Source organism: Chaetura pelagica, unplaced genomic scaffold (assembly GCF_000747805.2).
Source record: "Chaetura pelagica isolate M959 unplaced genomic scaffold, ChaPel_1.0 scaffold111, whole genome shotgun sequence".
In the NCBI taxonomy this organism is placed as follows: Eukaryota; Metazoa; Chordata; class Aves; order Apodiformes; family Apodidae; genus Chaetura; species Chaetura pelagica.
In genome coordinates this window covers 3,198,843-3,212,069 of record NW_009952153.1, presented here as the reverse complement: position 1 = coordinate 3,212,069, position 13,227 = coordinate 3,198,843, and the positions used below count along the sequence as shown (strand labels likewise).

Below are 13,227 nucleotides of genomic sequence, written 5' to 3'. Positions count from 1 at the left end.
TCTTGCTTACTGTGTTCAAAATACTGTAATTAAACTGCAATAGGCACAGAAAACAGGGCTATAATGGCATTCAGAGGAACAGACAATTATCAGATGTCAAAAACATTAAACTAGTGTTGTGAAAGTTAAGCCAGTACAACCCTTCTTTAGAAATTTGTTTATTTAGCTACGAGAGAATAATTAAGTTCAAAGAGAATACTGTTTTACAGTGGCTGTGCACAGATCATGAATACAGTTAGATGGGAAATCAGAAGATAGAATCATCAGATGAGTGAAGGTCTAGAACTGTCCAAAGAGGGTAGCAGGTGCAAGCAGTGAGGCTGCTGTATGAAGGCACATAGTCTCTATTTTATTAATTTGAATTTAAGTTTTTAAGGAAAAATCCCCAGTTCTATTTAAAAGAACTTTTCAATGCAGAAAATTTTATTTGCTAAGAAGCACGTGCATCACACTCTCAGAAGTAGCCCAGGTACCTGAGTTTGTGTTTCTGTCCGGAATCCCCCAGAAATTACACTTCAACAACCTCGGGAATTCAGCTTTAAGTGAGAATTAATATAACGTTCAAGGAAATGAAACATAATAGATTTTTATATTCCTATACTCTCTTCCCACACCACTCATAAACTTAAGCATTTATTACCTCAAGGCCAGGATGTTCTGCATGTTGCAAACATGAAATCTTACTCCCAGAGCATAAATGCTTTTAGCAAATGCTTTTAATCCTTGTGAATACCCAGTATTGAGTTTAATTTTGCACCTTGATGAGAGAAAAAATGACAATATACATTTTGTCTAACTTTGTAGAAGATTATTAAAAATCTAGGCCTTGTGGCCTTACAGAATACCTGAAAAATAAGGACACTTGCCACTAACTTTGTTTCAGGCTTTTGCAAAAGTAATTTTCTCTGGCAGTTTAAACAGAGACTATACAGGTTTAAAAACTCAAATTACAGAGAATAGCTGGGATTATTTCATGGGTATATTGAATATCAAACCCTTTACTTCAGTGGGACATCTGAACATCAGATAGACTGCCTGAGTAATTAAACACAGAATTTCTACAGAAACAAATATGAAAGCGGACAGACCTTCACCATTTATGTGTATGTTTGTCCCTAATTGCTCTGCAATCTGATGTTATATTAATGAAGCGAGATAATGAACGGAGCTCATCAGAAAGGCAGCTTGTGGAAACAAAATAATACACCGGTGTGTAGGCACATGCACACAAACACACACACTTAGCAGCTGCTAATCTTCAAATTCAGAAATAATCTGAGGAAAAGGAATTTGTCGGGCACAAAGGTTGGCAATTTATATCACCTAATTCTTGCAAACAAGCCTGTAAAGTCTCTACGACCACAAAGTAGTTCAAATTGGTCATTACCCACAGGAAGCAGCAAACCAGAACTTTTACATTTCTTTATGGCTATTTCTTTTGTTCTTGACTGGTATCTGCAATTTACTTCAAAGGAGTAACTCTCATTGCAATGAAAGAACAGATACATATGCCATGTTGTCAGATCTGGCTTGCATCTTGAACCAAAATTGTGCAAAACTGCTCCAAAAGTCTAATTATTTAATTGCGTTGCTCTGGTACACTAGTGATGATCCTTAGGCCACCTGTAACTCCATTCCCACCCTGCTGTTTATCATGTAAATCTCTCACATCATTCCCTCTACCTCATGTGCCTTGTTATGCTGCTTTTCTGTTTTTTGGTGTATGTCATTAATCCTGAGCAGTTGTTTAGCTGGGACCTCTTCCAGCTTACTTTGAAATGCAGAAGCATAAATGAGCATGTGCACAAGAGCCCTGAGCCCATCTCCCTTCACAAAGATACTGGGCTCTTTTCCTTTTCCAGAACTACACTGGATGAAGACTTCTGCTATCTTCTTAACTTTTTCACCTGCTGGTCTGGGTGTCCTAAAGCTTCTACGTGCTCTTACAGATATCACTGAGGCCATTCCCAACATCCTACTTCCATCCCTACCTCACCTCCCTTCCAACAGATAAGAAGACATTAGCAATGCTACCACAATAGATGTAGTAGAATTTCTGAGCAGCAGAGGTGAGAAGTTAAGGGCAACAAGTTCATTGATGTATAGCAGGACCACATCTAACCATGGTTTGAACATCCATAGGTCTTCTGAAAAAAAGCATCTCTGCTTGGTGCCTGAGCAGTTTCAGTGGCAGGGAAAATGTCCCTATAGTGTGTCTCTTTGGGCTGCCATCCCTGCAATCCAGCCTAGGAACAGTCCTTTCCAACAGCAGAAAGCCTGATTGACAACCTCTTTCACAAAACATCACATCAAAAGGTTAAATCATTATTTTGAATATGCAGTGTTATATTTTGGTGACATTTTACAGACGTGCAGCATTTGTTTGTAATTATTCTCTGAGTGTAGGATTAAGTGCACACCTACACTTCATTTAATATACAGCAAATTGCAAACCCAACCCAGAGCAGATGTACAGAAAATACTGCGTGCCCATATCACTCCTGTTAAGCCAGCTCCTGTAACTTAAAGAAAGTAAGAGTATGGTTGGCAGTGGAGCACAGTTAGCAGTATGTGCCAGTTGCTGCAGTTCTGTTGCCAGTTTTGGTGCTGTACAAGGGATGCAGCACAAACATGGCTCACAGGTTGTGTCGGCTCTGTCAAGAGTTTTCTGGACCTCAGTGCACAAGTTTGAAGAGGAAAAAAACCCAGAAACCAACCCACAGAACAAATCAATTCTCTAGATCTGCCTTTCCGTTCTTAAACTTAGCATTTTCTGTGAAAACTGGTTCTATAAGATCAATGTAAATCATACCCACAAAGAGAGGCACCTGTGGAAGAGGAAGAGACTGCAGCAAATGTGTGCACCAACATAAATTAGAATGAGCTGGAGATGTCCTGCAAATCCTGCGTGGATAGTGCTAGGACAAAACAATCACAACACCCTTCTTTGAGGTTTGTTTCATGCTTCCTCTTTATTGCTAGTCAGAAGGTGACCTAATCTTGATTGGTGTTCTGCTAGAATGATAGCAACACCTCCTACTAAATATTTTATTTTGTTTATATGAAGTGCCAACACTTGGGTAATAAGATTGGTCTTTTAGGTATCAGACTTTCCTGTTGCTGATGTGAAATAAGGTAAGCACATGCATGGCTGAGAAAGGAGAGGTCACAATGTGTTGTCATCTACTCATGCTGGTATTCTCACTGGTGAAAAGACAGTTTGCATAAGCATGACAAAGAAGCAGGATTTAACCCTCCCTCAAAACCTCTGGAAAAACTAAATTTGATTGGACTAGAAAAAATAAGAAGCCTTAGCAGAAAAATAAGAAGAGTGCTGCCTTGAGACAACACTGATTATGGCGTCGAGAGCCACCAGTTTCCTTTGGGAAGCTGTCTAGGTCAGAAGGCTTCCAGGGAGAGGGGCAGAAGTGCTTTCAGTTAACCTCTAGACTTCTGGAAGAGATCTCTTTTTGTTTCCTCTAGATCCAAAATCTCTAGACCAAAACAATTTTTACATATCAGATCTGTTTTTCAGGTATGAACACATTAAAAGCTGGGGTAATCATTAGAATATGTGGATTGCAATAAAACAGGATGCAGACACAAATTCAATGCTATTTTAAGATTTGTGGTGGTAGCAAAAAAGCTGCAGAGATGTGGGCAGGAGTTCTCTCACTGATTTTGGCAAAATGCCCAGTTAAGCCCTGACAACACTCAAGATTTTCTAAAGGAAATTTTCTGTGATTATATCACAAAACACATTCAGCTACTCTCACATCTTGCTTTGTGTAAGTTTACTTTATCGGAAAGCAGAGGGCTGGACTTATTGCTATTATTAAATGATAGAATTATAATAATCTCAGTTTCAGTGCCACCAATTGTTTCTTTAGACTTTACATTTCAGATGCTCGTAAACAGTCATTGTGATAGTGAGGATTCTGCTGAAGTTTGCATACCAGAGCAACTGCTCTAAATTTTCAATTACACATACTGAAAACTAAACACTGAAACCACCCCCATCCTTTCTAAATTGATCCCAAACAAATACATTTCAAAATCAACCACACAATGTCTTGCAGGCTTGTATAACCCAAAAGGAGATAGCAGGAAATACACTTTGATTCTGAACGACATTTTTCTTTAGCATGCCCTGTAGGATAATTGAGTCATTGTTTCAAATCAGAAACTGAGTACAGTGAGAATTTTAAAACCACTGACCTTTCTTTGCTAGATTACTGTTGGGTTCATACTTCTCAATCAGCTGTTGAACTTGTTCTTGTTTTAAAGGTGGATAAAGGATTTCATTTAATCGTGGATCACGTTGCTTGAAATTTATGAATTCCATCATCTGATCAACAGTAAGGTAAGGTTTGCTCTTGGCACCACTGGAGAAAAATGAAAGAAACACCAAAGTCATTAAAATACTCAAAAAAACCCCACCAAAGGAATACATTTCCTTGAAATCTTGTTCAATGTTCTGTAATTTCCCAAGGAAACTGAAGATTCAAACTATTGTACAACAAAAATATTGTCCCACTGTGTCTCCAGACTAATTTCCTTTGCCAGCATTTAATGACAAATATTCATCACACATCTAGGAGTAAGATTTTTAAAAGCCTTCAGCATTACTGACATCAATGTAAAGAGTTAGAGCAATTCTAAAAACTTTTCATTCCTCTGAATTCCTGCAACTAAGCAGTTTAAAAAAGATGAGAAAATGACATCGAATTCAATCCTGAGGTTGCCACAAACACTCTGCTGGAATTACTAGCCCAGCTAGTTGGGTTTACTGCTGAATAACAGCATCCTTGACTTCATTATATCAGTATTTGCTTGCAGTTTGTTTGTTTGCTTTCTTAATATCTAAACTTGCAATGCTAGGCACTCTGCAAAGCAGAGATTGAGTAAAAGAGCAGAGTTTGGGTACAATTTGTAACTAGATGGAAATTGAGGAAGCCTCCAAGCCAGGTGATGTGCTGCATGTTGCCTACAGCACTGAGGACTGGCCTGCTTCTACTCAGCAACACACCAATGGGAAGTCTACCCTTGGCTCAATGAGAGCAAGCTAGGTCAAGGCAGAGTTCCTCTGAAACCTCAACCTTGGAGAAAACAAGCACAAAAGGAGTATGTGTGCACACCAATGTGGCAAAGATATGTTCAGCAATTGCTTTGGTGGTCTTGGAATATATTTTGGAAATAACTTCACTTTCACATTGTTTCACATGTGAGTCCACTGATTAGGCTCTGCAGAAAGTGAGAAGTACAATGACTCGCCCCAGGTGTAGAAGCAGCCTAAGTTGCTTGTAACTGAATGTATGAAATTGGTGGTAGCTGGCTGCTAACTTAATTTCATGGTGCAAATTCACTATGCACAAATCCTAAAAGTTACTGCACTTTTTGCAACTAACTAAGCTTTTTTGGGATGATTATACACATTCTCACACTTACTGTGTATTATTATTATTGCTTATTACTCTCTTTCCTTCAATTTCAGAAAAGCCCTAACTATCCTAATCCATACAGAAAAACAAAGACCCAGCGGTTCTGCTCCTCTAGGAACAAATGAAAACTCTAGCCATTAGAAACAGAGGCAAAAGCTTGGGAGAGAAGTAACCCTTAATCCAAGGTTAAATAACAGCCCTGCTAAACACTGAAATCTGTTCTTGGCAATCAAAGCATGGTGCTGTAGTCTAAATAACTGATTTTGACAACCCCAGCCCATAAAATCAGTGAAGGGAAAAAAAATAAATAAGCAGATGAGTGTCTTTTCTTACAACTCGGAAAAGATGTGGTCGATCTCAGGCCGAGGGCAGAGGTTGTTTAAGAATACCCTGTACACTTCTGGTGTGAAGTCATCTTGTGGGATGGAATCATTCTGTAAAACAGGAAAAAAAATAGTGAAAGAACAATACAGCACTTTTAGATGCTCTTTGAAAGCAGATCACTCACTACTGCATTTCTTTTGTTTTTCTTTCTGCAACGTAAAGAAGACCAGATTTTGCAGGATGAATTCTCCTGGATAACAGAGCAACTTAAAGAGTACTTTTTAATAGAAATATATTCATCATCTTATTTTCCATGGGGCAAAATTCTCTGAGCACCTGCAAAGAAGAAAGACAGACAGAAAGACAGACAGAGAGGGAAGGAGGGAGGTAGGCCAACTCCTGCCCTTATCCCCTTATCTGTATCATGAGGAGGTATTTTTTCCTTACATTTTCTAAAATTTAAAACTATTTACACTTAATCCTGCTTCTAGATGGCACTTTGACCATCCCCATTACATCTGCTGGCTTTTCTCTGAAAAAAATAGAATTACTGTTTTTAACTGGAGGGAATTACTGGACTGGACATGGTAAACAGGCTTTTGCACGAAGCTCAAGAGCTCTTCTCCGTCTCAGTTGCACATGCTGCCTTTAAGCTCCAGAGTTTTTGCAGAAGGACTGCAAGGGCTGCTTCTTCATTGGTGCTGGGAAGAAATAAGAACCCCTAGGAAGATGAAAAGCTTTTTTCAGCACAGATGAGCACCAGTGATCTCCCTGGCTTCTGCCTTTGCTCCAGTGCACTTGAGAAAGCAAAATGGCACAGAAATGTGTGTTTTTTGCAGAGGAAACCTTATAAAGGAACAAGAGAAAGGAGAAAACAAAATGAGTGAAATGTAAATACTGAATACATCTAGTTTCTGTGCTTCCTCCACACAAGGTAACTTCATCAAAAGCTATAATTTGTAGTCCCTGGGAGCACCATGGGCCCACATGATGTCTCTCCACAGCTCCAAAATAATGCCTGATTCTGATGAACTGGAGGAGGAAAATTGCAACTTGTACACAAAGCTGTTTGCTTTTAAATGCTGTTGAACCTGGTCATCTCTGAAGCAAGCTGCTGATAGAAGAAATTGTTGCTTTTATTTATTCCTCCTGTTTAACACCGTTGCCAAGGGAACTGGAAGTATCAATTCAAGTCTTTGTTAGATGGAAGGAAACTTTTCCATATTTTTCCTGCTTTAGGTTAACAGACATAAATAATAGATGCCATGGATGTCACTTTATCTCTCCTTTCATCTATGAAACCTGGAGAGGCCGAAGAAGCTTTTGTGTTTTGACCATCGTTCACTGTTTCTGTCTGCAAGCATGGACTGAACCTGACCCAGCTCATGCTGGGAGTGAACTGAGCCAATTCCTTGCTCCACCTGAGCAGCCACCTCTGGGCTTCAGTGGTCTGAGGTCACCAGCCATTAGACCTTTTTTTTTGTTTGTTTTTCAGACTGTGAGTGGCTGCAGGGTGAACTAGTTCAAAACTTGCCTGGCCAACACAACCCTGTGCACTTCACTGTGGGACCAGCTCACTGAGCCAGGTAACTTTCCAACGGCACAACTGCTAAATCCAGCGCAAGGGTGGATGAAGAAGTTTGTAACCTGAAGCTGGAGGGTGGAAACAGCTCCTTTCAGTGACAGCCACCAGGGACACAGAACTATATATGGAAATGTATCTACTCCACTTTGATGCATTTGCTCTGCAGTGCGTTTTGACTGAGAGAAGGACCACTGACACTTGTGTCTTCCTGATGTCCAGCATTCATAAAGCTTGTGAATTTTCTGGTTAAAGCTGGCACCTCAGGCTCCTTTGTGGCCTCCACTTCTAATCACTATTCAGGAGGCTACTGCTCCTCAGCCAGCACTTCTCCTAAGGGCATTTTTGATGTTGATTCTGTAATTACTACAGAATTACAGTCTCCCATTGACCTAATATATTTTTTCCTTACAGAGGACTTGAAGGTACTCAACACTGAACAAGTTGTCTGTCTTTTCCAGTAAGTGAAGATCCAGGCTTTTATTTACCACTTGGTTCCAATGAAGAAAATATACCTGTTTCCCAACATGTATCTCCAAACATCTTTCTCCAAAGAGGATAACAAATACAAGACTTAAGGCATAAGTACAGAACCTTTTAATAATTAATTCCTACTGGTAATATAAGAGGTGGGCTACAAAACCACAGAGATCTAGATGGGAGATGAAAGCTTTGCTGCAAGCATTTGTCACCCCAGGCACAACCTCAGACAACTGTATTGGGATTCCAAAAGCCTGCCTGCCCAAAGGGACTAAAATACACTGCCACTTTCCTCAGCTTGATCAGAGCCATCTCCATTCCAGTGGAATCACCCACACCACCTACCCATCTCTTTTTGGAGACCAATGAACAAATTAAAAAACTTTCTGTACCACATGAGAGTACCCTCATTTCCAGCTTTGCTGAATATTGGTATTCAATTTCATTCTATGATTAAGACTCTACTAAATTCAAGCAGTGTTGATTTGTCTGGTAACCTGTCTGCTTTTATAACATTTGTATCCAGTTTGTTATAGAATCAGCAGCACAACAGCTAATTCAAACTCTTTGTATAGACAAGATTCAATAGCTGGTTGTTCCATTTCAAGTCAACAGTCCAGCTCACTGGTCCTTCATTATGAACATCTACTGGAAGGCAGAAACCAGTCTTCATAGCCATATAGGTGACTAAAATAAAGTTATTTGAATTCTATTTAGGGCACCCTTGACTAAAACAAACAAAAAATTTCCAACAATAATCAGCCAGGACTTAAAAAAAATCATAAGAGAATCAGATGCCAAAGTAAAAAACTCACTGACATATTTTAAAACTTCATTTCAACATTTATTTAAACATTCCTCTGATTTCAGATCTGCGGGATGATGAATGCTGCTGAAAATCACTCAGTGCTTGGTCCTGCAAGACTCTACACATGCCAAATCCAACCCAGAAAAACATAAATAAATAAATCCATGCTTTGAAAATGTTCTTGATTTGAAGTCCATGGGTCATCCCACTGCAGTGATGCTCAAATGCTTGGCTGAATCAAGGCTGGAGTCCTCAGTGCTAAAGAGAATTTATCCCTTATTAAGGTCCCTAAATTTGAAATAAAGAGTTCACTTTGGCACTTCTGGGGAGCTTGTCTGGTGCTATTCTTCTATAGCAGGATGAAGCCAGTTATCCAGGCAATGAGAACTCTTCCTCTTCTCACACTAAATACAATACCTACATGTTGTCCCACAAGGTCTCCTGGCAAGCACACAGACAGGGAATTTCCTAAAGAGCAGGGCCAGTGGATGCCAAAGTTTGTACTGTCACAGAAAAGTCCCTGCACTGATACTGTCCCCTGGCAGCATAGCTCAGGCTGTCCCATGCTCAAGTAATCACATAAGATAGATGAGGGACTGTCCCAACCTTGAAGCTATGAATCAGGAAGAGAGACTTGGGATCCTCTTACCCATTACTCTGAATTTCATTTTGTGCTTTAGGATCATTCACAAGTTCTGAGAGGTGCAGCAAAATATCATGTGAAACTCACAGCCAGTGAGTCCTGTATCTTCCTAATCAATGAGAAGTATGTTTTTTCTATGAAACTTGGAGAGAAGACAGAGGGATGTTCACAAGGCTTGAATAAAACAACCGCAAAGACCTAAGCTGTCATTGTCCATGAGAGAATTTAATGAATTCTCTGAATAATATGGTGTGGCTCTACTGTACAAGATTGCCTGATATTCACGTCTTGCACACTGCTGGAAGTACAGTCTTCTTCAAGGCTTTACAGGAACAGAAGTTGTCCTGTACTACAATGGGACAGAAATGCTGGAAGTTGAAGTTAAGAATTTTACTTGTTCAGATAAATGGGATCACAACTGCATAGAATACTGCAGGCACAGTAGTTGAATAACTGTTTTTCTTCTATTCCTTTACCTCCACGATATTCAGAGTTTCAGGCTTTGTAAGCACTTAGCTTCCAAAACATTTTTTTTTCCAAGCTGATCAACACCGTTTCCTTTGTTTCACGAAGCATATTTCTCTTTTGTCCAAAGCAAAGAAAGGCTCTACTTTATAATATGAATAATTTTCAAGATGGTATCCAAGCAACAAGTATCCAGCAACATGTACGTAAAACTGACTGTACTTAAATAAATAGCAGAAAAAGGCTCTAGTTTCTTTCACGGACTCCAGTGGTGTTTAGATTTGTTTCAGAGATATGTAGTAAAGAGAAATAAAAAATGAAATTATTTTAAAAGCAATGCTTCTGTGATTTTTCCCCCCCATCTTCTCTTTTTTTGGTAACAATTCAATGAAACCTGATCTTCAAAATTATTTTTTCCATGTTGTTAATCTCATAACCTTACTTTAGATAAGATGATAATAATCATTTGTACCTACTGTACAGACAGTTTTTGGAATTTTATAGAATTAAGCTCCCAAACCTATGAAGGAATGCCACATTGGTAAGGGGCATGTGAGTTTTGGGTTCATTGCTCTTTTGGAGCTGTAGGAACTGGCAGTTTGAAACCACTGCTGAAGCAAATATTGAGCAAACGCCACAGCACGGACTTTTCCACAAAAGCAAACAATCCACAGATGCAGGATCTCCTCTGCTACAGACCTGTTCTGCCACAATTCTTGGACCTCTGAATGTAGGAATTACCCTGCAAGAAGCTTCTTGGAGGGGAATCTCCACCTGGGAGGAAAGACTAAGGACATCTTCTCTCCAGTGCCAACAAGAATCACTGTTTAAGTTCATTCCTCTTGAAAAAAACCCACCACCTTCTTGAGGCTGAGGTACCATCCTGCAAATGCTCCATGTTGAGGGCAGCTGCTGGATAAGCAGCATACAATGACTGCAGCCCTGCAGCATTGACAGCTTACTTGCCTTTTCTTTTAAATCATTCACACTTCTTCCAGGCACTTCTGGTCCCTACACAATTTCAAATCCAAGGTACTCAGATTTGCAGATGAGCATCAGGAACTTCTGTGAGGAAAAGACACACCTGCTGCTGAGGACCTATCCAGAAGCAAAGCCAGCACAGCACAACCAGCCTTGAACAAATTGTCCTTGACTCCATAAAGAGCAAACACCACCAAATACAAGCAACACCTTGTAAGGGCCAGGAATAAATTCAGATGCTTACCCTGGAAGATGGAAGATTACAAGCTTCTAACGCGGTCTCTACCCGTTTTCTGTCAGAGGAAAACAAGCGGTATATGCTGCAAAATGAAGACAAAGCAGAGAGAATTTACTTAAAGACATACCCTGGTGGCCCATATGGCTTAAAGACTGAAGATGACTTCCCAGTCTACTGCATCTTTAGCTGTTTATTTCCATTTGCTGGCTGCTCAGTAACATAAAGGAGTTAATGGTGCCTGCAATGAGTTTAACTCTACCTCACAGAAGTCCCTGTTACGGCACATAAGTATTTGAAAAAGTCACCATTGTTCTTTTCATATTACCCCAGTGATAGGCAATGGGAATATATTTATCCTCACAACATGTCTTTGAGGTAAAGAAATTACAATTTAATTTTCTTTTTTATTTTACAGAAGTGGAATGATCAAGGGCAGACAAGCTAAATGTCTTGTTCAAGATCACAAGGGCGATTGGTGCCCAAAGGGTATTTATTTGAACAGAGACATCCGCAGTATCACTGGGCACTCTTTCTTTTTTTTTCCTGCAATATGTTTTATAAACAGATGCTAAAATTATTATTCTAGACACAGGGGTCACATGTTTATCCCAAACAAATATGCACACAAAAAGCCAGAGGATACATAGGAAGGAAGGGAAACAGAACTCACTTCTTCAGAGGAATGCGCCCTTCTGGAGTCACCTGCAGCTTCAGTTTTGTGTAACTGTGGAAAATAAAAGCATCCTGGTTTATTTTCCGAGCAATTTCAAGTACCTCTCAACCAGCTTTACAGCATAGGGCTAGTGCTCTGATCACGTGCCAAACTCCATGCAGCTCTTTTGCTCAGTATGAAAACCTATCGTGTCAAAACACTGTCCGTCTTGCAAAAGGATATTGCAAATACTATTAATGCGCAAATTCAGCATCCCCCCAAGCTCCTTCCTACCCAAGCTGCCTGGCAGTCAATCAGCAGTCTGAACTGTGGCACGCAGGCTACACAGCTTGATTGGAAAGGTGACTATACTCCTCTTTCAGGGGCTGAAACCTGGATGTTGCATACCCCTACCTCCCTAAGCCCTCCCCATCACACAACTGTGAAGTTTTTTCCACTTGACCTGAAATGTTTTCACTCCTCAGCTGGAAGAAGTCAAATAGCTGGCAACTGAAATATCTCTGCACCAGCAAGAGTGCCAGTATATTCAGCAGCCCTGGGCAAGCCCGAAACATTTTCAACTGTGTGGAGTAATATAAAAATTACATGCTGAAACTGTCTACAGGCAGGCAATTATCCAGGTTTTGAACTGAGCATTTAGAGCATCTCAGTATCTCAGGACTTGTGATTTGTCTTGCATGCTCATTAAGGCAGCAGGATGGGGATGTATGTTCCTTTGTTCAAATCTTTCAACATCCTGATTCAAAGCCTACTGAAACCAGAGTCATCCAGTGGGTTTAATGAGAAGCAGTTGGGCCTACAGCTGCTTTCTGATGATCCTCCTGGTATTTGAAGACTACTGGTAACCAGCATAATGTCTACCAGCAGCAGCCTGTGAAGAGCACAACTTTTTGAGGGCTTCACCTCTTCCACTCAAATACAATAAAAACTATAAATTAGTTTTGCAGTGATGTGACCTGGTGAAAAATGTGGCAACATTTAAGCATTTCAGAGTACTTTTTTATTTACTTATTTTTTACACTTTTCAACTTTACCCACTGGCTTATCAAAAGTGAAAGAAACTGCATGGTTCTAATAAACTTCCCTTTTCTTCTCAACCAAAAATGCCATTAGCAACCACTTCAAAAACAAAGTATGTGCTAATATCCCTAACTAGGAAAGGAACATTTTCACAAATCCTCATCTCCTCACATTCATCTTTTGGAAACTGAAATATCTTGTGCTACTGTGTCACCAAACAATAATATTATATTCACTACCCCATCTCACAGCACTGAGCTAGATGAAAAAGAAAAAAAAAATCACAGTGGTTAGTAAAAAAAGGTTTATTTTATTTTGCTTTATTTTTGAAACCTTTGAGTGTTTTCTGGTCACATTTAATGTTTTACTCTACAGCCAAGAAAACTAGAAATAAAAGAAAATGGGGGAAAAATAAAAGATTGTAAACTTCAGTTAAGACTAAAAGTAAACTCAAAATATGTGTGTGAGGAGCAGTCAGCCCCCACCAGTATTGCCATCTTTTTTCCTCCTAAATTGTTACACAAGGCACTATTTTTTCCCCTGCAGCCATTATCCATCCATCTAAGAAAACC

General features: G+C 39.7%; 1 protein-coding gene across 1 annotated transcript in view; it reads right to left on the bottom strand.

Annotated features, from left to right (window-relative positions):
- PLCB1 (phospholipase C, beta 1 (phosphoinositide-specific)) overlaps positions 1-13,227 on the bottom strand; it is a 457,703-nt gene that overhangs the window by 138,732 nt on the left and 305,744 nt on the right. The window contains exons 6-9 of the mRNA XM_010007158.1: positions 11,633-11,686; positions 10,969-11,044; positions 5,775-5,875; positions 4,219-4,385 (exon numbers count right to left, since the gene is read on the bottom strand). Of these exons, the coding sequence (XP_010005460.1) occupies positions 4,219-4,385; positions 5,775-5,875; positions 10,969-11,044; positions 11,633-11,686 (398 nt within the window). The remainder of the gene's footprint in view (positions 1-4,218; positions 4,386-5,774; positions 5,876-10,968; positions 11,045-11,632; positions 11,687-13,227) is intronic.